The sequence below is a fragment of the Sander lucioperca genome, chromosome 2 (assembly GCF_008315115.2).
Source record: "Sander lucioperca isolate FBNREF2018 chromosome 2, SLUC_FBN_1.2, whole genome shotgun sequence".
NCBI lineage: Eukaryota > Metazoa > Chordata > Actinopteri > Perciformes > Percidae > Sander > Sander lucioperca.
In genome coordinates, this window is record NC_050174.1 from 7,989,418 (window position 1) to 8,017,297 (window position 27,880).

The 27,880-nt window shown below is 40.0% G+C and overlaps 1 protein-coding gene across 2 annotated transcripts; it reads right to left on the reverse strand.

Moving 5' to 3' along the window:
• loxhd1b (lipoxygenase homology domains 1b) lies at window positions 1-27,880 on the reverse strand. 2 transcript variants are annotated; one of them, XM_031305921.2, is made up of 43 exons: window positions 26,969-27,647; window positions 25,103-25,217; window positions 24,933-24,944; window positions 24,542-24,622; window positions 24,200-24,384; window positions 23,563-23,661; window positions 23,265-23,413; window positions 22,147-22,270; window positions 21,640-21,749; window positions 21,169-21,309; window positions 20,951-21,086; window positions 20,088-20,248; window positions 19,912-19,998; window positions 18,186-18,321; window positions 17,928-18,082; window positions 17,546-17,706; window positions 17,360-17,436; window positions 17,081-17,277; window positions 16,140-16,332; window positions 15,663-15,823; window positions 15,237-15,552; window positions 14,713-14,864; window positions 13,816-13,949; window positions 13,503-13,648; window positions 13,217-13,321; window positions 12,983-13,111; window positions 12,730-12,894; window positions 10,213-10,394; window positions 10,016-10,132; window positions 9,650-9,812; window positions 8,435-8,589; window positions 8,137-8,346; window positions 7,885-8,011; window positions 6,791-6,999; window positions 6,361-6,546; window positions 6,128-6,255; window positions 5,482-5,599; window positions 4,937-5,114; window positions 4,467-4,652; window positions 1,527-1,697; window positions 1,251-1,386; window positions 814-969; window positions 1-732 (listed from the first exon to the last, which is right to left on the reverse strand). In XM_031305921.2, exons 1-43 carry the CDS (start codon window positions 27,645-27,647, stop codon window positions 252-254), a joined length of 7,209 nt encoding a protein of 2,402 aa, XP_031161781.2. In that variant the 3' UTR covers window positions 1-251. The 2 variants fall into 2 exon arrangements, with proteins under 2 accessions (XP_031161781.2, XP_035847551.1); XM_035991658.1 differs by lacking the exon at window positions 24,933-24,944 and having other exon boundaries at window positions 252-732; window positions 26,969-27,880.

A 27,880-nucleotide genomic window follows, 5' to 3' on the forward strand; every position in this document is an offset into this window, starting at 1 on the left:
TTCAGGTGTGATTCGCTTTACTTTTCAAATTGAACAAGAGAGGTGGCAAATGGCTTTCTCTGACGTTAGAAGAGGGACAACCTAAACAGTTGGCACAAATTTAAAAAAGAACATTGGTGTTTCCTTTAGAGGTTGACACTAAGGTACATATTTTTCTGTTAATTTCCATCTTTTTCCTCTACCATGCAGACAACTATGCTAACTAACTCTAAAGGAATGTTCCCCCACTTTTTGTTTCATGCGTCCTCCTCCTAATATTTGGGGTAGAGCACACGCTGAATCTGCCCGTCGGCCTTACCAGTGTCCAGCCACTTTCCACACTGGAAGATGGTTGTCACTGAGTTGGCTGTGTTGGTCACCTCCACACACTCTAGATACCACCCACACCCACAGCCGGTGCTGTCATGCTCCACTTTGACCCTCAGTAACTCCCCGAGGTCCAGCATTTCCAGAACAAAGCGGTTTGTTCGCCCTCGCTCAAAAAGATTGCGGAACGTCTGCCGCAAATGACGCTTGCCGGAGTCACCGTTTACACCATAGATGCTGATAAAAACGTTGGCGTCAGTGCCAGCTCCTTTCAGATCCCCAGTTATGACAATGATTTCATACTTGACAGGGACCAGGTTGCGGACTTTGCTTGCGAAGCTCTCGATGGACTTAAAGCACTCAAATGTCAGGAATTGGTCCTTTTTGGCTGCCAGGGGGATTTGTGCATCACAGTTGAAGAAATACCTAAACAGGAGAGAAGGTTTAAAATCACATCAACATGACATTTTATATAACATTATGCAGGATATATGAGATTCAACTCACTTGTTTCCCAGCTCCTGTTCTGTCACCACCACCTCCAAAACATGCCAGAAGGCTTCTTTCTTCACCTTCTTTCCGTCTTTTGTTATGTGGCCGATGCAGATGCCGGCAATCTCCCCAACGTGCTTGGACGAGAACTCAAACTTGTCAGTGGCACCACTGTGAAAGGGCAAATAAAAGTTACAACATCTTGCATAGTTTGTGCAGTTTTTAATTCTGAACAGTGAACGGTTAAATTCAGTGGTCTGCCAAAGAGTTTTTCTTTTGTGCGTCTCTTGGGATTTGGTCTCCTGAGAACAGAGACTTGGAGAACAGAAAGTGAAGCTACAAGATAAAAGAGGGTAGAAAAACAAAACGTGTGAAAGAGAGGGGATTATGTAAGGCCACATAATAAGGTTTTACCGTTAGCCGTGGCACCTAGACTCCCTTTGAAGACCTACCATAAGAACTTCTTTTTCTTATTCTCCAGAACAAACTCCTTGGAACGAGCTTTCCTTCCTTCCAACACAATCCAGGCGTTTTCCGTGGTGGTGGAGGCGTCGTCTGTGTTAGCAGTTGTTGTGGCAATTTCATATTCTGTGGCAATGCAGACAGACAGAGATTGTCGCACTAAGATCATTTCACATCTGGCAAATGGTTGTAATTAGCTGCAAGTCGTTCATCTTCGACAATTAGAGAGCTTGAAATTATGCCCACAGACTTCCATTTGTACTAACTGGTTTTGTCACTGAGGTCTATGGAGTCGTTGTTGGCACAGGCCAGCTCCCTCATTATCTGCCTGTCATCTTCATTTCTAGAAAACCAGCGGTCGCAGGGGAACCTGAAGGTCTGGTCCATGGCCTCATCCTTCACGTCAATGTACTCCAGGTGCCAACCAGGAGCAGGACCTGTTTGCAGCAAGAGCAACAAAGTCTATTATGGTTTTATCCTTTCAATGAATACATGTTTTTTTAAAGCAATGATGTGTATTTACCTGTTTCACCTTTTTGTGTGGCAGGTGGATTTTTAAATCCACCTGCCACAGGGACTTTTTACCAGCCACTTTTTTTTTGTCATAAAGGTGAAAAACAGGAATTGCTGTGTCTCTATGATCCTATCCTGTCCTATTGATGGTAGCCTACTCGTGGACATTGCGCCGTCATCACGTGCTGTAGTAGGGGGGCCCGCTTTGATAATCCTGCATAGGGGCCCGGTGTTGGCTCGTTACGCCACTGCATATAAGAGATGAGATGACTGACAAAATCAGGAGTAGCCTATGCGCACCAAAACAACAACAAAACACTGGTGAATGCGCACCATAACACAAGAATTTTTTTTGTATAGTTCTTAAAAATAAATAAAAAGGAAACTTGTTTTGGGGAGAATAATACTTATTACTATTAATTCATTACTCTGGGCTGAGATTTCCTAGGAACCTTACCAAAAAGGCTCAGGATGCTGCAAATGTTGGTAAAATATGAAAAAGGCTGGTGGATTTAAGACACAAAATAAGAATGTATTAAATGAATCAAATATGAACATATCTGTCATTGTCAGTGGCTTGTTAATCTTTACATTGTTAGTTAATTTCCTATCCTGGCCTGGGACACACATTCATACGGTTTGATAAAATACTTGTTGGACTTTAACTTATCATGAACTTACAATAACGAGAGTAGCTGTCCTCAATTTAGGTCATCGTGTAGGTCTCATCTGCGTTTTTTCCTGCATCCACCGTGTGCGTTTGTGTGTGATTGTGTGTGATTGTGTGTGTGTCTGTGCGTGTGTCTGCGTGTGATTGTGTGTGATTGTGTGTGATTGTGTGTGTGTGTCTGTGCGTGTGTCTGCGTGTGATTGTGTGTGATTGTGTGTGATTGTGTGTGCGCGTCAGTCGCGGGGGAAACGGAGCAGCCCTGCCCGCTGCAGAGAGCCGACAGTATTGAAACAGCAGCAGGTTCAGTGACAGCGTACATTGATGTTAAAATGTATACATGTTGGCAGGACGGTCTGAAATGTTTTGCATCACTCAAATCTCATTGGCTACCCGCCAACGTGGCAGGTAGATTGACAGTTTCACCCGCCAATCACAAAAGTTACCCGCATTTGGCGGGTGGGCGGGTGCCAATTTCATGCCCTGCCCCTGTGCATTACAGCTATCAATTGTGATGGTACATACTATATACAAATTGGCTGAGGAACTCCTGAAGGAATTGTTCATTGTCTATATTATTCCTCACTTCCTTAGGTGAGACTCCTTCTATAAGCCCCTAGGGGTTTTCTTAAGCTCACCTGCACAATCTTTATTTTTTATTATTTAACTTTTTTGTGTTATTGTTGTCTTGATTTTATTGTGCAAAATAAACAAATTCAATAGTTTTAACATTTTTGTGAAATATGCTTTTCTGTTTCTTGCTGAGAGTTAGATGAGAAGATCGATACAACTCTCATGTCTGAAGGTGGTATTGATCTTCTAATCTAACTCTTGGCAAGAAAGTGAACAAGCGTATTTTACAAAAAAAGTTTATAATATTCTTTTCATGTTAGATAAGTAAGATAACAGTACGCTAAAAGGGTAGATTCTGGCATTTCATCCACATTTCTGGTCATATGAGTTCTAATACTTGACTTTTTTTTAAAGAAAAGTTAATCCACTATGTAAAAAAAGTTGTAAATACAGTAAAATATATTAAATTATTTTAAAATGATTTACTGCAATGATTTCCCCTCATGTAACTTCTTGTTTGACTAGATGGTCTCAGCCATATAAGAGCACACATAAACATACTGAGATTGTAATCAAACAAGCCTTGACAAAAAGCCAAATCACTTCAAGGAGGTCATGATGTGTCTTTAAATTGAAAAACTGAGATTCACTCTAAATGGTACACTTAAGATATATAATGGAATCTGGTCCCCCTTCATCCCTATGTGGAGAATCTATCCTTCCCGACTTCTTGATTGTTAATGTAACTGGTAAGTAGACCACCTCTGTCATTGTGTTATTTGGGTTTTATTTATTGTTGTTTGTAGATATGGTTTTAGTTATTATTTATTCCTGCCATGATCCCTATATCTTTGCTATACACTTCCATACCTGCATATTTATTTTTATTAAATCTTTATTGGATCAGGTGGCATAATTAGGATATAAAGGGTCCACTACAATATGACAGGCTGGGTCTGTCATTAAAATATAGGATTGAACTTTTTGAATTTTCTTTTAGGGGGCATATTATTTTAGGACTCTTTTTTTTGTCAGGACAGCTATAGATAGGAAATGGTGAGAAAGGGGGGGAATGACACACAGCAAAGGGCCGCAGGTTGGAATCAAACCCGCAGCCGCTGCGGCAAGGACTGAACCCCTGCACATGGGGCACACGCTCAACCAGGTGAGCCACCCAAGCGCCCCAGGATTGAACTTTATATGACTCTCAACATCATGTAGAGTTGGCAACTGTCTAATAGTTTTTGGATATTTGTTTTCTGTCATTGGTGGTGTATGTACTGTTAACAATATACTGTTAAAATGTGAAAAATTAATTAAGTGTTTAAAAAAAAGAAAAGAAAGATGAATCACTGTGACAAATCATCAAAATCATGTCTGAAAAGAGAACAAAGATCCCCCCTGTTGTTGTCTGTTGTGCTGTCCTGACACCCAGCCCTCCTTTCCTCCTCACCTTTGTTATCATGCCACACTCGGACCTTTGACAGTTCGCCCAGACTGAGCATGTCAGGGAATCTGAACACATCTTTCATTTTACGCTCAAACTTGTTCCTGTTGGTGCTCTCCTTTAGAGGCAGTGTCCCGGTGTCCCCATACTCCCCAAACACCATCAGGAACACATTGGCGTCAGTGCCGGCACCTAAAATATCACAGGCATTTGCTGATGAAAACAGATCTTTATATTTGCCTAATAATGTTGCATGGATGCTACTTTAACATAGATATATTATGGTAAGCAATCAGTAGTAAAAAAAGATGTCCAACGTTAACACCCTGTGGCCTTACATGTTGTAACACTAAATATAAATACTGTGCCTGATTTAGGAGTATTTTTGTATACTGTATGTAAAATGCTCAAAAAGTCCAAAACCAATTTTTCCATCCTCTGTTTTAGAAATTAAACAAGCGACTCGTGTTACCCACCTCCAACATCACTGGTCTGGACTTGGATGATGTAGGTTGTTTTCTCCACCATCTCCTCCTCATCCACCACAGCTGCCAGCTCACATACCTTTGTCCTCTTTGGCCCTTTTGTCTTTGACAGCCAGTTCTCATAGGTAAACAGATATATCTCCTCTGTGCTCAGGTTCTGCATCAGGATCTAAAAGCATTTTTATTTAGACATTCATTGACCACTGAAGTTAAATGTTTTCTTGGTCAATATCATTGTTTAGTAGCAGCAGAAGATATGACAGAAACAGACCGACATTAGTAGTCTGAAAGATTTCAGGAAAATATCTAATTGCAATTTTTCGGACCAATACTGCGATTTCTAAAATTGAACTACAAGCCTGTATTTGTGGTCTACATAGTATTAAACAAGATATGATATTACCAAACATAATCACTAATGTATCTTGTATCTACAGGAATAAAACCAGATCAAATACAGAGGCTTTTTGAATTTTTATTTTTATTGTGCTATATGGTGCTCCTACAGGTAGTAGCCCTAGTAGTCTACACCTTACCCTGTCAAGAAACCAGTCAGGGCGACTTCCAGAACCATCAATCCAAACTCTGATCTTCTTTAGAGGAGCGATGTCATCTATCTCCAAACTAAATGTGTCTTTTTGGTCCCTTTCAAACCTAAACAGAAACAATATATACATTCACATATATTTGGACTTCAGATGGTTATCTTTAAGAAATTGTTTTGGAAATATGCTTATATGTTTTTTTGCCCAAAGTTAGATGAGAAGATCGATACCACTCTCATGTCAGTATCGTAATTATCTAGCTACAGACAGCAGCCAGTTAGCTTAGTTTAACACAAAGACTGGAAACAGCTAGCCTGGCTCGGTCCAAAAACACCTATCGGCACCTCTAAAGCTCACAGATTAACATGTTATATCTTGTTTGTTTAATGTGTACAAAAGTCTCGCTTAAACCTGCGATTGTCATCATTGATTATTTTTTTTTTGGAGTTGTGTTTCTGTCCACCAGGCGAACATAACTTTTAGCTCTGTTTTTGGTCTCTACCAACTCTTGAGGGAAATATTTAGCCGATACAAATAAGAGAAGGCGAGAAAGCAAATAAGTGTAATTCCCAAAACATAAAACCATTCCTTTAATGAAAAGTGATCAATACAATCAGGCGCTAATTGCATGACTGACCTGTGCTCATTTTTGGGCAGCAGCATTTCCTCTGTGCTCCCATTGGCTCCGTACACCGTCAGGAAAATGTTGGTATCAGTCCCTGCAGACTGAGTGTCACCTGTGACAACTGTTGCCGAATAAATAACCTACAATATACAGCAATAGATAATACATATACGGAAGAGACTCGTTCTGTTTTTATACTACACATTAAATGAATATTTTCCAAGGTTTTAGGTGCTGTGACTCACTTTGCGGTTTATGTTGATCGTGCTGGCGTCCAGCACATTGAACAGTCTGGCAGTCAGACCATCTCCCCTGTCTTTAGCCAGCCAGCACTTACATGGAAAGATGTACTTGATACCTTTGGTTGGCACGGCAACCGACAGCTCATCCACCAACCAGCAGCTCTCTGGTGTGACACCGTTGTGGCCAAGCTGAGGAAGAGAAGGAGGGAGGAAAGAGGAGGGAGAGGAGAGAGAAAAAGAGGGGGAAGGTAGAACTGGGAATTTATATATCATTTGATTTTGTTTGATCTAGGTACCAGAAGGCGCAGCTAGAATTCATTATTGCTGAGCTAGAATGGCTTTATTTACATTTTTAACATCAGTGCATCGAAGGAGGCAGCAGAGAGAAGACAGTTTCACAGATTTAACAACAGAGACAGCCCTAGATTCTCACTTCCACCCTCTTTATCTCTCCAACGTCAGTTCCATAACACACAAAGTGGTCCATGGTTCCGGCTGTGAAGGATTTCTTTCCCTCCTGCAGGTCCAGCCACAACCTGTCTGTCTCGACGTCATTGGGGCCGATGATGATGACATAGACCCTGGCTGTGGTGCTGGCATCACGCTCCATCCCAGTGGACAAGGTGAAGTGATAGGGGATGACTGGGTGGAGGAGAAGAATAGGAATAGTTGAATTCAAACAAATAGTTTGACATCTTGAGGAATGCGCTTATTTGGTTTCTTTCCAAGAGTTAGATGAGAGAATTGATACCACTTATATGCCTGTACAGTTAATACAACTCTATAGCTAGCAGCTCTTACCTTAGCTTAGCTTAGCATAAAGACTAGAAAAAAAGGGGAAACAGCTAGCCTGGCTCTATCTGAGGGTAACAACCCCCCCCGCCAACCAGCACCTCTAAAACTCATAAACACGATATATCTCGTCACCGTGAGATTGCCAGGCAAAAAACAGCCAAGAAATAATCCTAGATATAAAACAGAGATTATTTCCCGAAAAACCAAATTGTTTTTACACTTTGTTTTTCTTCTTCGCATTCGGAACAAACAAGAGGTGTTAACTAGTGAGCTTTTAAGGTGTTTGTAGGGTTTTTTGTTAGACAGGTTAGCTGTTTCCCCTTGTTTCCCGTCTTTATGCTAACGTGCTAACGTGCTATAGCGTCACATTTAGTACAAACATGAGTGGAATCGATCTTCTTATAAACAGATGAGCATATTTCCCACAATGCTGAACTATTTCTTTTTAATTCTGCTAATTTGTTCAAATTTTAGAGTTATAAATACACAAAGCTGTAAACTGAAAAATCTGAAAAATTTCTAAAAGTTTGTATTTTTTAAGATTTGTATGCAGGGCTTTTTTTTTCTTTTCGATTTTAATATGGAGTATTCTTCCCTGCTGGTATTGCTATTAATGATTTGAGTAATTTTTCAAAAGGTTCCTTTATGTTGTCTTTGCTGCAGGAAAGCACATGTTTTCATCATACGCCAAACCCATCTTGGGAAACCTGAAGAATAGTTTTGTGACCTTACTTGGACCCTCTTCCACCACTGCCACCTTTTTTTTCTTTTTCTTCTTGTTGGCGTTTCTGTCCAGCCCCAGTTTGGCCTGAAGCAACTTCTTGGAGTTTGGATCAGTGTTTCTTTCACCTTCATACCCCTGAACCCAACACATATCAGACAGATAATCAACGCATTTCATTCTCATAACTGATCTGCAGCAGCAGCTAATTTGAAATAAGATACGAAGAACAAAGTAATAACCATAACCAGAGTTTAACAAACCTTGACGAAAAATGTCCTCTCTATGCGTTTGTCCTCTTTCTTGGTCGACAGCCAGCGCTCACATAGGAACATGTACACCTCTTCTGTTTCCATATCCAGCACCTCCACCTGGTCCAGGTACCAATCGGCCCCTAGCATGGAGTTGTCGTGACGAATACGTATCTTAAACACTTGGCCCAAGTCCACAGCCTCAATACTGAACTTGTCCACCTAAGAGGCAAAGAGAATATGACACATTTTGATACCTTTAGACACCAGCAGTACTGTGTCATAACGTATCACACCTTTCCTCACATACCTCTCCTCTTTCGAATTTGTTCTTATTGGTCTCAGATTTGGCAAGTTTACGCTCTCCTGTGTCTCCCAGGTCTCCGTAGATGGTGAGAAAAACGTTGGCATCCGTTCCTGCTCCGTACATATCACCTGTCCGCACAGAAACTTTGTACATGTGAGCTGTGATGGAAGAAAAAACAGAACTATGAATTAAGTAGACGTACACAATGTTTGCTCACAGATTTGTAATTATGGAAAACTAAGATGATTTTGAAATCTCTGGTGTGCACTGAAGTTTCAATGCTTATATGAATTAAGTAGATTCCAATCCAACAGAATGAGTGTGTGAGCAGTATATTAATTAAGCTAAACAATGAGCTGAAACTCGCTCCATAAAACTGAGGGGATCTGCAGATTCAGGTGATAATTCTTTGTAGGTTCATCACTACAAGCGATCCCTTTCACATTGTCATTTGATGCATTGTTATTATAAAAACATTGACTATAGCCACATTAAAGCTATAGTGCGTAGTTTCTGTCGCCCCCATGAGAATTCTAAGTAATGACAACAAAACTGTCCACATGATAGAGCCTTCCGTGATCACGCACCCCACCCCTCCTCCACGCAGTTGCTTGTAACCAAGAAGCACACGGAGGATTAAAAAACATGATGGACTCTTCAGGGGTAATTATCTTCACTTGAGTTTCTGCGTGCTAAAGTCGTCAGACGACACAATCTTCTGAACATAGCCATACTGAGAAATACAGAGAGAGTTGTGTGGAGCTGATAGTCTTACTTACTGTAATTAGCTTTGTAGCAACTCATTTGGCAATGGCTTGAATGTAACGGACGTTTATTAATAGCAAAAAGTTATGCACTAAATCTTTAAAAGTATGTAACAATTATTAGCATTCTTTTACTTCAAGGCACAATATGCAGAAAAATGGCCCTATGAGTGTTATATCATGTTTAGTGGTATTTTACAGATGTAGTTGCTCTAGATGGAGCTTATTTTAACTATTTGAATTACTCTTAATTGATTTAATCTAAAACAGTGCATCATATTTTATAAGTTTATTGTATCTTTTATATGTATTATCTTAATCTGTAAAGTAGTGACTAAAGCTGTTATTTTCCTCTGAATTGAAGTGGAGTAAATGTATAAAGGGGCATGAAATGGAAACTTAAGTAAAGTCTCTCAAATTTATACTTAAGAAAAGTAATTCAGGGTTAACCTACTTTCCAAAGCGTCCTCCACCTCAACTTCAGTCCTTTTCAGCTTCCCATCCCTGAGGAGTTTCTCTGTGATGATGTCTGAAGGGACTAGCTCCCTAACCGTCTCCCCATCATCTTCAGACTTGGCCAGCCAGCACTCACATGGGAAAATGGTCGTCTCCGAACCCTGCCATTAAAAAATAAAATAAATAAAAAAATCCCCAAACTGGGCTCGGCTGTGTCTGATTGACACCAAAGGAAAGTATATCTGACTCTGAGAGGTGTGTGAGCCAAAAAGTGTGACATTATTAATCTGTCATTAATTTCATTAGGGCACAGACAAGGAAATTCTTAAAGATGCACTTATCTACGCAAGTGAATTTTTACTACCTTTCCTTTCCTGAGCTGTCGTCTGATCTCCACTCTGTCCAGGTGCCATCCTGGGTTTGTGCCCTTGTTATCATGTCCTATTCTGATTTTCTCTATAACGTCACCAACATCCTCCAGCTGGGAAAAAGACAACACAGTGTTAACAGAGCTAAAGCCACTGTCTTAAAAGGATGTAAAGTCCAGATCAATACACTCACCTCCACAATAAACATGTCCTCAGCTCCCCTCTCAAAGTACAGACGTCTCTCTCTCTTATTGACACACAGGTGTTTCTGCTGTGTGCACACTCCCTTGCCTCCGTACAAGACTATAAACACATCGGCATCTGTTCCCGCACCAAACACATCGCTGGTGTATATCTTTATCTCATAAGGCACAACTGAGAAATCAGAGGAGAAGGTGACAGCTTTGTTTTGTTTACACAAGTAAGATGGAAGATATACAGTAAATGTGCAGTTACTCAAGCACTCATGCACAGTTTTATGTGCACAAGACAATACTTTGTAGGCCCAAGATAATAATGTGTATGCACAAGTTAATATCTAATGTGGACAAAATAAAAAATATATATCATATTTTGGAAACTTCAGGAGCTGTTTTCTTAATCCTGCTCCTGCAGTGTCTGCCCCCACCTGCATGGCAAAAACTAGATTGATTGTCAATAGATTGACCATTGAGTTTGTGTCCTTACCTGTCCCATGGGGAAAACACTTTAGTTTACTGTGTAGTATTAATAAAGCTATGCATACCTGTCGGTAATAAGTAGCAAATTACGTTGTATTGCATAATTACATTCATACTATTGCAATAATTAGTTATTCTAGTGCAATAAGGGAAAAGTCACATTATATTAATTATTTTTTTTCCCTTATTATTTTAGAACATGTGTTGTTGGCTGTGGTTTGTTTTGCTCAGGTTGTTTTATTTAGTTTTGTTTTCCTGTGTCTTTTTAGGCACTATAACAGATTTTGGTCCCTATCTTGCACCCAGCGCAATTCACTTTCTACACCGACGCATGTATCATTCGTTCCTATTTTGCACGCGACACACAGCGGACTTTTACCTCCACAGACTCACGTCGGTAAATTAGGGAATGAACTTGTGCTCCTGGGGGAGGTTCAGCAAAAAGAGGAGGCGTGTTCCAGCGCAAACGTTCCCTAGTGCTATTTTGCAGTTTCAAAAAACAGTTCCGCCACAGACCAGGAAAAACCTAGTCTAAAGTCAGTGGCGCGTTATTCAGATGCTATTTTAAGAGTGCATGCTTGGCAATGAAGAAATATTAGAGGACTTAGGGAGATGTGATGTTGAACTGCATGTGCCGATGCCACTTAACCCAAATGCCCCAGCAGCAGCATGGGAGAGGAGAGACAGAAGAGCTGCATCGTCTAGAGTGAGGTAATCTCGGTCTAATGTTAGATTACATTGCAAAAATATCACCATGCATTCATAACCTCGTGATTCAGTGAGAGTGAGCCCAAAACATTGGAAAGTATGCTTTTGTGCCATTTCTTTATTTACATTTTGTCAGAAAGAAAAATCAATAGTTTTTTTTAGACCTGAATTTTTTGTGATGTTTGGATTTGTTACGGTTAATTAGATGATGACATCACCTGCTGTAGAAGGAAGTGGAAAGGCAATGTTCACTTGAGCAGGATCATAGACTGTATATAAGAATGGACCAACAGATCCCGTTGCTCTGGACGGAGACCAGTGAAGGCCGTTAGAAGCACTTTTCCGGTGAGCGCTGAGCGTTACTGCGCAGCCTCCAACTGAGAGAGACGACGTAAATGTGCCGTGAGCAACCTGTCTGAAAGTTGGAAGTCTTCTGGTAGCTGTGCCAAGAGAAATCTCAATCATTCCCAATCTTGCAGAGTCGGAGAACGTAGGTATATGTAAGGAGATAACATAGGCACAGGCTAATTATTGCTAACTAAAATGCTAGTTAACATTAGTAATTACACTTAAACAGCTAATGTGAGACGAAACTGCCTGCACGCTTCTCCTGTACAATATACGGTAATTCCTCTACTATGCGACAGTAAGTCGCGTGGTTATGACACAATCGTTAGCCTATTTTTACAAAAACGTATACTACGGAGCCATAACGTGAGGTACAAGGTAATGGACCCTTTTATACATTTGTTTTTAGAAATAAACAATGGACAAATAGAGTCTTTAAATGCTTTAGATGTAAAGTTATTCGCTGTCAAAGTGGCGCCAAAATGAATGGCAGTCAATGGAATGCTAACGGGGGGTGATCGCTTTGTAGCATTAAAATGGCGCCATAGGAGGTTCGCGGTCCGAGGAGAAGCTTATCCCCTTGAGCAGGATGAAGATTGTAGTGTGTAGAATGTAACACTAGTACAGTTTTTCAACTCACAGTACATAATGCATAATGTTGTTGAAGTGAACAGTATCTACGGCTGCAGCAATGTGATTTGGACTGTTTCATGTGTAAATTAAGAAGCTGAGGTTTAAAAGTCAGGCTACATCAGAAACATTATAACACTTATTACAGGCTGCATCAAAAAGTCAATGCTCTGAAAAGCACCCTTCTCAGATAGAGTGCTTTAAATACATTTCACTGCTAATACTTCCACACTCTTATCTGAGTAAGATTTTGCATAAAGCACTTTTACAGGAAGATTTTTCAATCAGCGCATTGCTACCTTCACTAATGGATTTGAGTACTTCTTCCACAGCTGTTCACTTACATGGTACGTAGAGTTCAGTCTGTAACTCGGCAGGATAGAGATCCCTCACAATCGCCCCATCATCTTCTCCTTTATCCAACCAGCGGCCACATGGGAAGCGTAGTCTCTGACCCTGCGAGGGGGCGTCAATCTCGACCCAGTCCAAGAACCAACCAGATGAACCCCCTGACAATGAGAAAGCAGTCATATGTTATTCAGTTTTATACTGCTTATGACAATAACTATTTTTCTATAGAGCCTTTTCTTTCCCCACCTGAGTTGTCGTGCCCTATTCGAAGCTTTTCCAGGTCACCCAAATCCACCGCCTCCACAGTGAACTCATTGATCATCCCCTGTTCAAACTTATTCTTATAGTTCTTACAAGCCTTAAGGTTGATGATCCCTGTGAGTGACATGCACATTTTTAATCAAGATTGGTATCATTGAGTCAAAAACATACAGCAGGAGGCTGCCTCAACAATGCCAGGATGCTGGTGAGTTATCGTACCTGTGTCGTCATTTTCTCCGAATAGGATAGCAAAGACGTTGGAATCAGTTCCAGCATACTTCTTCTCTCCGGTTTTTATTTTGATAGTATATGTAGTAGACATGGCTGCAAGATAAAAATTAAAGTCAGTACTTTAATCCTTTTCATCTTCACATTAATACATGAGTCCCTCTTTGCTCCTGTCTCCACCTGCATGTTTCACCAGCACTTAGATAAATACTTGAGCAGGGCTCCCTTTTATCTTGTCCCTCTACTAAGATATGAGCCAGCTTTGAAACTGTGTTACATTTCTGCTCGAGCCCCAGTGTGGCAGCTGTCCCCTCCTCATCCTCATCCTTCCTCATGAAGGCCTCGTCCACAGGAACCAGCTCTCTTGCTATCTGTCCATCGTCCTCATCCACTGCCAGCCAGCGGTTACAAGGGAAATAGTAGCTATAGACCCAAGAAAGACTCTGATCAGCACTTGACATGTTATCAAATCACTATCAATTGTATAATTACACAAAACTATTGCTCTTTAAAGCGTACAGTGAGATCTTTCCCTGTGATAACTGAATAATTGAACAAAACCATGCAAACTGTATGTTGGTTTCACCTACGTTGTATCATCCTTTGTGTCCACTATCTCAACACGATCCAGGTACCAAGTTGAATAAGACTGAGAATTGTCATGACGGATCCGTAGCTTCTTCAGAGGACCCAGATCAATAGCTGTCACAATGAAAACATCCTCCTGCAAAATACAGCAATCAGAGATTTTTATGGCATTTAAAAAATATATGTAAAAATATAATATACTAAGAGTTTTATTGCGTACAGTATGAGTGGCTGTTTTTGTAAACAAACATTCCCTCCACCGAAGAGAGGCTATTGTTGCTTTGGATCTGTGGACATGAGCCAGGTGTAATGTAGAGATTAATAATTCACAGGTTTGGATTAAGTCATCAGTAAAAGTAGGACAGGTTCACTGACACAGAGGACTCCTCATAGCTCCTCTCAGTCACAGCTGGCTTGCCTACAGGAGAGTTTGTAATCCCACCAGAATACACTCCCACCCACACCTTGGTGCAAGGCTCATGTTGCGTGGAAGTGCTTGAGTCTTTGACTAGCTGCTGGTTAATATTCAGCAGGATACCCTCGCAGGAAACAGGGCAAAATTGTATAGCCCTAATTAAATATTTTGTTTACATTTGAGATCCAGGCTCAAACTAACATTTCTACCCTTCTCAGCTGGGAAATGACTCCATTGCTAGTTGCTTTCTTATGCTTGTCATTTATATCCATACATTAATAAAGTTAATGAAGAATAATTTGAAAAATGTGAAAAATGTGTGTGTGTTTTGCCTTTTTTATGAACCATAGCGGAACATTTTTCCCAGGATGTTTTCACATTTCTGTTTACATAAATTAATAAAAAAATCTAATTCATTGTTTGCCTTTCTTTTATCTTTAGCTGATTTAAAAGTAAAAAAAAAAAAGTAGTAGTTCTCTCATACCTGCCCCCGCTCAAATTTGTTGAGGTTGTCAGAGTTCTTTAGATTGCGCTCTCCGGTGTCTCCGTTTTCTCCATAAATATTAATGAAGACGTTGGCATCGGTCCCAGCACCCAGCGTGTCACCAGTGAAGACGCACACTTCATAAGTGTTGACTGTCAGACAATGTAGTACAATATATAAACGTGTGAAAGAATATTGAGTTCATGCAACAGTAAATTAAGTGGCATATGAGTAATTCAGCTTTCCTGAATTAATCCATGCATAAATAGCAGCTCCACAGAGCTGTGAGTGGTTGTTTAATCTAGTCTAAGTGATTTTGGGGCATTTTTAATTGTGCAGAGTACAGGGAGTGACAAGTTAGACTTTGTTTTTGTTTTGTGTTACTTTGCCAGTTCTGTGGCTGCTCAGCTGCCGGGGAAGTTAAATATGAATCCAGATGTTTGAAACCCTCTGCTTGACACTCAGACGTTCAACACTTCTCTCTCTGAAATCCAACATTACACTTGATTATATTTCTTTCGTACCTTCTAGGTCCTCTGCATCCTGAAGCAGCAGCTCCACCACCAGCTCGCCGTCCTCCTCTCCCCCGGCCAGCCAGCGCGAACAGGGGAAATGATAATTCAGCACCACCTCCTGCATCTCCTCTCCTCCCTCCTCCTCCTCATCATCTTCCTTCTTTTTCTTCTTCTTTTTCTTGTCCTCCTTTTTCTTCTCCTTGGGCACCAAGGCCATGATTAGATGTTTTATGTCCACTGTCTCCAGGAACCAGCCAGATCCGATCCCTGAGCCATCGTGACCGATGCGGATCTTAAAGACCTTCCCCACATCTTTGGCCTCTATCTGGGGAACAGTTGCAATGTTTCAACTCAAAGCAACATCTAGCTATGAATACTTTTCTTTGGCACTGGGCTTATTATAGATATTTCAGCATGAAATCCACAATCTGATACCTTAAATATTTCTGTGGTGTTTCGCTCAAAGTTGTTGGATCTGCTTCCGAGTGTGATGACCTCTGTCTTCCCCTTGTCCCCATAGATCTGGATAAACACTCTGGCGTTGGTGCCAGCAAACGTCACATCTCCAGTCACTACTGTTACCTCATAGTTAATCACTGGAAATACACATTGACACAGGTCAAGGGACACACAAATGATTTTAAACCAATATAAAAATAACAGCACACATTTGGGCAATATTCCTTGGGAAAATGTGACTAAGGTAGAGTAGTTTTTAATATAATGCTTACGTTTTATATTTTACCATTAAAATGACACCTAGATCTTAAAATGCAGTATTGATGTAATTTGCTACATGACCAGAAAACTACAGTGTTAAGACACAGGACCAATTACAAAGAATGTCAACATGAATCTGATGTGTGTGTGTGTGTGTGTGTGTGTGTGTGTGTGTGTGTGTATGTTGCCTACATTGTTCCATGTCCAGGATCTCACTTGGGTAGATCTCCACCTCTGTCTTGCCATCAGCCTCATTCTTGCTTAGCCAGCGATGACTGGGGAACATGTATTGCTTTCCCTGGACAGGAACCATAACCTGAACGCTGTCCAAGAACCAGCCGGCACGCATACCTTCATTGGTATGGCCAATCATCAGACGGTTGATCTGGAATAAGATTAAATTGAAGACACTATTTAAATTTGATAAATAAAAGATATTACCGAACACATTTACTGAGTAGTCAGACAAAAACATGCTTTTAAAATACATTTATATTTACATCATACACTTTCTATCTTCTTTTTAACAAACGCAGCCTCATGCTTAGCCGCAGTGTAATGAAAAATATGTATACTACTCATGATTGTTATTGTTCAGTCACTGTCTGCACATAGACTGATCACCCTTTTCATGCTGGGAACCCTATCTATGGAAGGCGGTTACAAATTTAGAAATGCAGAGTCCAAAGTTAAAATCTTATCTAGACCCCTATCGATGATAATCTTTTGTAATATAACTTCTGCAATATAACTGCCTAAAAGTAAATAAGCTGATATTTATCATGTGCACCTTGATGCACATATTGTTAGCATGGGTCAGCCCACAATGGACGTAATCATTGACAGTGTGCCTTCGATAATTGTTTTTATAGATTATTTTTAGGGCATTTTAGGCATTTATTTCTAGGACAGCTGAAGTCATGAAAGGGGAGAGAGAGGGGGAATGACATACAGCAAAGGGCCACAGGTCGAAGTCAAACCCGCGGCCACTGCGTTGAGGAGTAAACGTCTATATATGGACGTGCGCTCCACCAGGTGAGCTACTCAGGCGCCCCGATAAATGATTTCTTAAGTGCCTGTATCTATCAACATCATAGTACATCATCATCATGTTTCTGCCTCCACTTTGTCACCTGTCCTATTTCAAAGGTTTCCACCGTGAAGATGTCAACGCGACCCGTCTCAAAGTAGTTCCCCAGGTCGTTGGCAGAGACCACCAGCATCATTGTACTGGTGTCGCCTTTCTCTCCGTAGAGTTTGACAAACACGTTAGAGTCAGAACTGCTCCCAGAGATGTTACCTGTCTTCACCGCGATGTGATAGCTAACGTCTGACACACACAGAGACACAAACATAAGTATCAGGGGGTAAATTAAAATGTTAGAATCAAATTTGAGATTCCTCTAACTTACTGTAAAGACGCTGTCCATCTGAGAATGGCACTAACTCTCTAACAATCTGTCCGTCATCCTCGTTGCGGTCCAGCCACCTGCGCAGCACATTCAATGAACAAACTCTCATATATAACATACACACATCCGTGGTTTTACCAACTGTTCAGCACATTTTTTTCTGTATTCACACTGAGACTAATGCACCTGTTGCAGGGGAACTCCACAGCGTGGGCCTCAGCCTGTCCCTCCTCTCTTACAATTACTTTATCGAGGAACCAGCCGCAGCCTCCACCTTTGCCATTGTGTCCAATCCTCACCCTGCGGATCTGCCCAATGGCTACTGCCTCCACTATAAACTCATCCAGCTGGAAAGACAAAAAAACGGTCAGCATCATTTTTATACCTTCCTGTGTCAAACTGAGGAATATGTGGTGATGACCAATTGACAGATATCATTGCATATTTTTTGAATCAGCAGATAAAACAGAAAGAAACAAAAACCAAGAAGCATATGAAGAAGGAGAAGACAAAGAATGAAGTTTTCCTTCCCGATATTTCACTAAGCTCGTGTACTGAATGTACTCACATTTCCTTTCTCAAACTTGTTGACGTTGTTTTTGCAGTTGACCAGCTCCCGATTTCCGGTGTCTCCCTGATCTCCAATCAGATTTAGAAAAACAGTCGCGTCTGTGCCACTGCCTCCAGTAATCCCTGTGCAAACTGTCACTCTGTATTTGATCACTGCAGAACAAAATAACATAATTAAATCTGATTTTACTTTCTTATTTATATTTGGCAAAGCCAATTCCTGTTGCTCATGATGCATACAGGTGCATATACATACCGGGCAACGGCTCAGCAATGAGGTCTCCTGTGGCAGGTAGCTCCCTCACAACCTCGTTATCATCTTCATTTGTGTCCAGCCAGCGCTCACAAGGAAAGTTATACTTCTCCTTTGTCAATGTCTTCATCAAAGTTGCCTATTTGGAAAAATGCACTTTGATATGTGAGGGGCTGTCTGGATTATCAATTAATTCAACTGTGTAAACACTGAACACTCAAAGCGGAACAATCTTCAGAATTTCCTTCTTTATTTCTAAGGTACATAAAAAAGGAATTGTTTTGTTTGAATGAAATATTTAAAAATGAGATAATCTGTTAATGCCTTACGGCTGCGTTCGATACAGTCGACCACCAAATTTTATTGTTTCGACTGGAGAACTGGGTGGGCATTAAGGGGTTGGCCTTAGCATGGATTAAGTCCTATTTAGAAGGCAGAAGTTTTTCAGTTCAGGTTGGTGATGCTGTCTCCTCTACGGCTCCTCTGTCGTGCGGAGTTCCTCAAGGGTCTGTCCTTGGACCGCTACTTTTTTCAATGTACTTGCTGCCTCTTGGGTCCATCCTCAGAAGTCACAGTGTTTCGTTCCATTTCTATGCTGACGACTGCCAAATATATGTACCGCTAAGTCAGTCAAAAACTCTTTTAGAGTGTCTCTCTTTGCTCCTAGTGACTCAGCTGCTGCGGTTCCTGTTGACATGGGTTGTCTAACCCGAGACATTAGCCCTGTGGTTACAAACCTGGGAGTCAAGTTGGACGGTCGTTTAAAACTTGATGCGCAGATTGGTGCAGTGGTGAAGACCAGCTTCTTCCAGCTGAGGCAACTAGCTTAAGTAAAACCGGATCTATCTCGACATGAGTTTGAAATTTTAATCCATGCTTTTATCACCACTCGTTTAGATTATTGCAATACACTTTACACCGGTATTAGCAAATCAAATATGGCACGATTACAGCTAGTCCAAAATGCAGCTGCTCGTCTTTTAACTGGAACTCGAAAATTTGACCATATTACACCCATTCTCCAATCCCTCCACTGGCTCCCTGTGCACTTTCGCACTGATTTAAAAATTCTTCTATTTGTTTTTAAATGTCTGCATGGCCTGGCCCCCCAGTACCTGTCTAATCTGCTCGTGCCCTACACCCCCTCTTGTTCACTCCGGTCGGCTGACCAGGCACTACTGGTCGTCCCCAAGACCAAACGTAAATCCAGAGGTGACCGTGCGTTTGCCGTGGCAGCTCCGAGACTCTGGAATGAGCTGCCTTTGCACATCAGACTGACTGAGTCCCTTCCTGTTTTTAAATCTTGTCTTAAAACTCATTTATTTTCTTTGGCTTTTAACTCAGTTTGAGGGTTGACTTTGAGTTTTGTATTATTGCATTTATTTTATTGTTTTATTATTTTGTGTTGTGCCTCTGTTGTATGTTATTGTTTATTTATAGACTGTGTTCAGCACTTTGGTCAACAGTGTTGTTTTTAAGGTGCTTTATAAATAAAGTTGGATTGGATTGGATTTCCATGTCTTTTATGAACTGAGGATACTAAACTGTTTCATTATCCTTGTTTTCATGTTAACTAGCATACCTACAACTGTGCATATTTAGACATTATATAATTAATATAGAATAGCAAAAATGTTACTTTATATATTAATACTGGCAGAATGCATCTGAGTAAATTACAAACTGAGCTAATTTAACTGATATGATGATAGATATTAGAATTCCTCACCTTACTGAGATGCCATCCTGCAAAAGGATTTCTCTTCTCATGCCAGATACGGAGTTTGGTCAGTTTTCCAAAATCAGGCAGCTCAACCTGTAAAATCACATAAAAAGTTTCCTAAGACACCTCATTATCGGTTTGCTGATATTAATGTGCGTGGTATTAAAATAAGGGAAACTTACCATAAACTTATCCACCTGTCCCTGTTCAAAATTGTCTGTTTTGTTGTCCAGTCTGATCTCATCGCTCTTGCCCTTCTCTCCGTACACCTGGAAGGACATATCTGCATCGGTTCCTGCACCGGGGAGGTCTGACGTCCAGATCCACAAGGACCAGGGGTGCTCTGAGGAGAACCAAACCAAACTAATGCATTGCCCATTTGGAGCGTGTGCCTGTTCGGAACGGGCCGATTGCGTGGTTCCCAGTATTATTTTTTTTCACAACTTTATTGTATAAATTCTCACAAACAACATGTGACAGAAAATGCAGTTATAAAATGCTTGGTTCCCAGAATTGCTGCTTGCGTGTTCTCGAAAACTACTCATCTGATGGTAAATGGTAAATGTACTGCATTTATATAGCGCCTTTCTACCTTACTGGACAAAGCCCTTTACAATTTGCCTCTCAAATTGCCTCACCCATTCACATACACCGATGGTGGCGGAGCTGCAAGGCGAGACATAACGCACTACAGGAATACTCACTTTCCAAATTTGTGTGGACAGAAAAGAATTTAAGCTAATGCACAAATTCTGCTGTATACGTTTGTGGACCAGAAGAAAACAAATATACCGGTAGTACATACAAACTGCACTCATCATTTACCTTTCTTTAAAATAGATATTGGATACTTAAGTTTACAAGCAATAGGAAAAACAACTCATTAAAATTACAACGTAGAATGTAGACTGCCTGCTGAGTCATTATGCAAATGTGTGATACATAGTTTGGAGTTTGGAATGGGGTTTTAAATATGTTTGATCAGTGTTTCAGGAAATAAAAGAAGTTAAAAAAAAATAACCATGAATATTGACATTCAACTTACTCTTCTGTCTCTTCTGCCTGAGTGAGACCATCTCATAGAGCTCTCTCTCTATCAGCCCATCTCCCTCCTTCTCATCCAGCCATTTGCTGCATGGGAAAGTCTGCTCTATCCCTGTGAACGGACAGTACACCACCACCTGCGGAAAAAATTGATTCAGCTGAATTAACTCTCAGTAAATTGGCAGATTGTTTGTATGCGTGTGTGCATGTTCGATGTACCTTCTCGCAGTGCCACCCAGCACTGACTCCTTCATTGTTGTGTCCGATGGTGACTCTGCTGAGGGGACTGAGGAGCGCAGCAATCTCAACATTGAAGATGTCTGTCAGTCCCCGCTCAAACTTTCCACCCTCCAAAAACACCTGGATACAAATACATTGAAGAAAGGTTAAAGGAAATGGTGGTTCATCTACTGTAAGAAAGATGTACAACCCAGATGAGATTTCATCACATTCATACTCAGTGGTCTAAGATTCAATCGTTTTGGGTAGTACCATGCGATTTACTGGATTACTACTAGAACAAACATTACAACATTAAGTTAAAGGTCTTTATATACTCTGTTTCATACAAATGAAAAATAACAACTACTTTTTTTTTCTTTTTTTTTTTTAAATAACTACTGCCACAATAATTGTTTTTAAAATGAGGTACAAGTTGTCTGCTCTGTGTCTACGTTATCTTCTCATCACCTTGCCACTGTTCTTCATGCCTTTGGAGCCATGCATCACAATGTGGATTTTGGAGTTGGTCCCAGAACCTCGGATGTTTCCTGTCACAATCTGGACGTTGTACACAATACCTAGTGGGTACAGTTACATGTCAGGCTATCATCTGCCAGTAGGTCACTATGGTCACAGCCCCCAAACTCCCCAAGGAGTGTATTAGCAGAAACCAGATCAACCAGATCTAAACATTGATAGTCTGACCCAAGAATTAATGATCCCGCAGTGGACAGAAAACTGAATACTGAATAAGAAAAACAGCAAATGGTCTGTTCCTTGGCAGTAGAATGTTGTCTTACAATCCTTTATGCAATATTTTTCAGACCAGGGAAGCGAATAATTGTTACAAAATGAGGCAAATAATTCAAACAGCCAAGTGTTGAGTTCATTCTATCCTTGCCATGGTTGCATTCACTGACATGAGGACAAGTTCATGTAAGGCAGTTTTTCCAGGCTCATAAACATATTTCTCACCTGTGGGCTGGTTTCCCCCCACCAAAACGTCTCTCTGGATCTTCCCATCATCCTCATCGATGGCAAACCAACGATTGATTGGAAATTCATACACTATTTTGTTTCCCATATCATCCAGAATAACCTGTATAAAAAGTAAAAATAAGAAAAATAGAATGTAATCCCAGCCAACAAGTTACAAGACAATGTTCTTTTATAAAGAAAATTTTGATCACTAAAAAGTTAATGTAGCAACCAACAGGTTGCCTTTATTGAAATTATAATTTATATTTATTATATAATTAATATACATATATATATATATCAAAGGTAATATAATATTATTTTACATACACTGACATCATTTGATTGATGTGTTGTCTTTAAATCTGATATTAAATGTATACAATTGTATGAACTGTATAACTAATTAAAGATTGTTTCACTTAATAATTTACTAACATATCATATAGTATATAGCCTAAGCTTAAACATGTTTTAGCAGCAATGAAAATAGCAAAAGCAAGCTCAAATAATATTTTGTCCCAAATCCATGTGAACTTTTAATGGCAGCACAGGGGCAGTGCAAATAGAATATGATTCATTACTGATCTTTGGTGTCAGTCTGTGTTGCAGTCACCAACAAATCTACCGACTCGTCTGTCTGTTTGCTGTAAGGCAATCCCTTAATGAGCCATGGTTTCCCTTTACACAGAGGGTAGAATGACGACATCGGTGTCCTGTGTGTGTGTGTGTGTGTGTGTGTGCGCTTCTGTTTAAACTAACTCATCTCTCAGTTGTGCATACGTTATGTGTTGGAAGAGCATGGACACCAGACTCAGATGAGAAAACTGAGAGGAAATAAGAGGATCACATGTCTTAAGTACCTCTGCAGAGGCAGAACTGAGCAGAATGAGGTACAGTATGAGTATGAGTTTTGTTTCAAGATAAGGTTCTGTAAAACCCATAAGTTACACATGATGACACAAATGAAATTAACACATTATTCTGTATTTATCTGTCTTAGTATAGTATAGTATAGTATAGATGAAGAATTAATGTCAGGCATTTTAAATTAATTCATTTAATTTCTAGCTTACTAAAGAAACAGTCTTGTAAATAATATGTTTGTTTCTTACCTTCTCCACAAACCATCCTGCTGAAGAGCCTTTGTTATTATGGCCAATGGTGATCTTCCTCACTTTACCCAAATTTGGTGCCTCAATGGTGAATTTGTCCTCTGTGCCTTTTTCAAAGTTATTTTTGTCACTGGCAAGTCGCCTTTCACCTTAAACAACAAAACAATTTGTAAATTCTATCAGATAAATCCTGATTTAAACCCAACTTGAAAAGAATCGACTGCATTTAAGCTGGTATTCACTTTGGGAGAGAGTTCATTATGTAAGGACACATGTTACCTGTTCTGCTTTAATTTACCTGTGTCTCCAAATTCCCCAAAGATATTGATGAAGACATCTGCGTCTGTTCCACTGCCTTTTACATCCGCAGTGAAAACACTCACTATATACTTATTATCTGGAAAATAAAGACCAAAATCTTTAGAGAACAATTTAAAAATAAGCTTTAACAAACCAGGGTTAGTTCCCGTGTGAAACCAAAGTCAACGGTCACTTTTTGAAATTAATCGACTTTTACAGACCTTAGTCCATGATGCAGTTACGTCTTCATTAAAGTAGTTTTACGTGACTCATTTTAAACCAATCCCTCATGTTTTACTAACCCTAACTAAGCCTTATTTTTATTGCCTAAACGTAACTAGTTCCATTTCATGACATTTACTACATGTTTAAAACGGCGCTTGTTACGTTGAATAGAATGATCACCGTGGTCAGTAAATACAACAGTCATATATGTTGTTTTGGGAGTCAATGACAATCGACCTACTCTGTCGTTTAGATATGAGGATTTGTTGCAGCAATAGTATGTTAAACTAGAGGAAATATGGATGCAAATAACTAACTTTCTAAAAAAAATAAGCAATTTGTTACATAATACTCTGAATATAAAGTGTATCACATATGCAGTACTTATACTCATATCTGTGTATACATACATTTTGGAAAGTCCATGGGGTCCATACTACCCAGCAGGTCTCTGCTACAAAGGCAGTCTCCCTCCACCTTACTCAACCAGTTGTTACAAGCAAAGTAGAACCTCAGGTGAGGCCTGATCACATCCGTCACCACTACTCTTTCCAAGAACCAGCTGGCGTTCAGGCCAGTGTTGTCATGCTCAATCCTGAAGCAACACAAAATTTAGATAAATAAGTCTCACTCTTCTTGCAAACAAACTCAGGGGAGGAACTTTGGCCTAGGTCGAACTAAAAGCTGATCTGTGCTGTACTGAAAAACAGTCTGGATCAGGGATAAAATGTCTAACCTAGAGTCTAACATACCGTATCTTTTGCAAAGGTCCAACATTGTGAGTTCTAATTCTGAACACATCAGTTTTGCCTTTTTCAAATGCTGTGCGGCTCCTGAAATCACAAAATGGTAAGAGTTTGAGAACCAACCTGAATATCAGCATCTTTTCACTCATCAAACTCTCAACTACAAAATAAATCCAAACAAGTAAAACAGGAAAGTTTTAAGTAAATCTAGAAAAATAAAATATTCCACATGCATAATTCATAACGAAACATAAAAGCCTGTCACATTTTTTGGGAAATTCATGCAGCAAATCAAGTCACGCAAACGGATTGAAAACCAAAATCACAGCACACGGTCCGTCGTATGAGCAGCCATTCTTTCACAACCACCACCATCACTGCATTAAGAAATAAATACCTCTTTTCTGTGCTGTTAAAGTGGAGAAGAAAATACACAGTTTTAATTCAAGCACCATAATCAACTCATTCAACTATGGGATCTGAGGCTAGAGCAGCGTGATAAATTCAAATTAAATCTTAGTTTTTCATTTGAAAACAGATGACCTTAGTCCTTTGAAAAGGACTTACTTGCTAGCCAGGTGGATTTTGGGAGTGATGCCATATTCCCCGAACAGAATGACAAACACATTTGCGTCAGTTCCTGCTCCATTCTCATCGCCAGTGATGGTCACCACCTCATATACTGCAGGGTTTAGTGACAGAATACAAATAGAGGTGTGTTTTAGAAAGCAGACGTAAAGCATAAATACAACAGGAGAATGTGCAATACAAGGGGAATGTTGGGCAGAATGGTAAGATACAGTAGTAAACATCTACAGTAGGGGGATATACAGTTTACAGCTATAATCTGTGTCTGCATGTTTGTGCATGTTGTAATATTTCTATCCTCTTTTTAAAACTCCTCAGAAAAAGGATTTTGTTGTAAAGTCATGTTACTCCACTATGAGAGTGACATGACCATTAAACCATTAAATTCTACTATAATTTCTAAATCAAATTAACAAAAACAAAGGCAACTCACATACTTTTTTTCTTGCATAATGGCAAACACTATGACTCTCTGAATATATACCCTCAAACCCTTAAATAAGATATGTTGATAATAATGTACTTTAAGTTTCTTTAGGAAAAACTAATGCATTCTCTCTTCCATTAAACACATACTGTAACTAAACATTGAGGGATTTAGCAAAAGGAGAAAATACAGTATGTTTATAGTCTGATAAACAAAATTAGTAGAATAGGTGTAGTTTGAATTGCCTTGATTCCACTGTGATGAAATATTTGGAAAAGGGCTGATATTTAAAGGTCCCACATTATGCATATTTTCAGGTTCATACTTGTATTTTGGGTTTCTACAAGAATGGATGCATGGATGCATGTTTACATGCTTACAACATAAAACACATTTTTTCTCATACTGTCTGTCTGAATACCTCTGTCTGAAACACTGTTTTAGCACCTGTCTCCTTAAAGCTTTAGTGCGTAACTTTTTTATATTAATGAATGTACTTTACATTCAAGCCATTGCCAAATGAGTTGCTACAAAGCTCATTAAGACTTTTAGCTCCACAAAACTCTCTCTGTATTTCTCAGTATGGCTATGTTTAGAAAATGGTGTCATCCGGCGACTTTCGCGAAAATCAAGCGAAGATAATTACCTCTTCTGAAGAGTCCATCATGCTTTTTTAATCTTCTTCTTGGTTACAAGCAACAGCGTGGAGGAGGGGTGTTACGCGATGACGGAAGGCTTGTATCATGTGGATGCGCCGACAGTTTTGTTGTCATTACTTAGAATTCCTCATGGGAGAGACAGAAAACCTCACTTTCTCCAATATGGGACCTTTAAAGGTTAATTTTGGGTTAGTGTATGGAGTGCATGTAGTCAGAGCGTTTTTCTGTGTTACTGCTAGAATGTCTGTGTGTGTGTGTGTGTGTGTGTGTGTGTATGTGTATGTGTATATGTGTGTGTGTGTGTGTGTGTGTGTGTGTGTGTGTGTGTGTGTGTGTGTGTGTGTGTGTGTGTGTGTGTGGAGCTCAGTTAAACATTCAGTATGGCTTTACATTGGGATTTTTAAATTCAACAGTGAGAGCCAAAAAGGAGCTTTAGAGAGCTATGAAGCCCCTCATTAGGATGTGAAACCACCCTGTGTACAGATAAGTGAGGGACAGGTGCCATATAGCTGTAGGTTGAAGATAACATACTGACGACACATGTATGGTACTTCCCTCAAACATCACAATAAACATCAAACCAAAGCATAATCCCATAATTGCAATTCACCTCTACTCTGGGTGTCAGGCGTCTTTCCCCAAACAGAAATTACATGAAATTGTCCTTGAATTAATGACATACTCACTAAGGGAGTATTTTAATTCCACAGCTTACCTTTTGTACATTTTACAGGTTGAGATAAAAAACTTTGCAATCACCTTTCTTTTTATGATACTCATCCTCGTAGTTCTCCACTTTTTCTGGCTCATAGTTGCGAAGCTCATTCTCATAGATTTCAACATAATTTTCAATCTTCTTCTTCTTTCCTTTTGTCTTCTTGGTGTCTTCATCACTATCTCTCTTTATTGAACCTTTCTTCTTCTTTTCTTTCTTTTTCTTTTTCCCTTCCTCTTCCTCCCCAGCTGAATGTTCGTCCTCTTTCTCCGAGTTCTTCTTGGATTTTTTATCCTTTGCTCCCATCTTGTTTTTGACTGAGGACTTCTTGGATCCTTTCTTAGTGGTCTCGATCACATCAGGTAGTTTTTCTCCTCTCCTTTTACTCTTGGACTCATTGTTGTTATTCTCATTATCAGTATTCTGTGAGTCATTGCTCAACTCATCCCCGCTTTTGGCTTTCTTCTTCTTCTTCTTGACCTTTTCTTTATCTCTCCCTTTTTTCTTGGTGCTCCTCACATCCGGCCCAGATGTATCAGAATTGTATCCTTCTTCATCGCTGTCTTTAAACTTCTTCTTCTTCAACCTTCCAGCATCCTCTGACTTACTCACCTGCTTACTTTTCTTCTTGGGCTTTGGTTCCTGATCCTCTGAGTCCTCGTCACCTACATATTTGGTTTCATCCTCTGTGCCCTGTCTTGTTTTTTTCTTTTTTGTGGGCATCTTTAATTTATTTACTACCTAGTAACTGTAACCGATTCCCGTGTGTTCCGGTGAAACTTGATTAAACTGACCCAAGACTGCGCATGACTGACCATCTGGCAGGACAGGCCTGAGTAGAGCTCACAGACTGCTGTTTGGCAGGCGGCAGGGGAAGCCCTCTCTGCTGGTTATCCTGACCTACAACAGCAGTAGATGCTCTGAGCTCATTCAAAATGATTATCTGCATGTTGTCA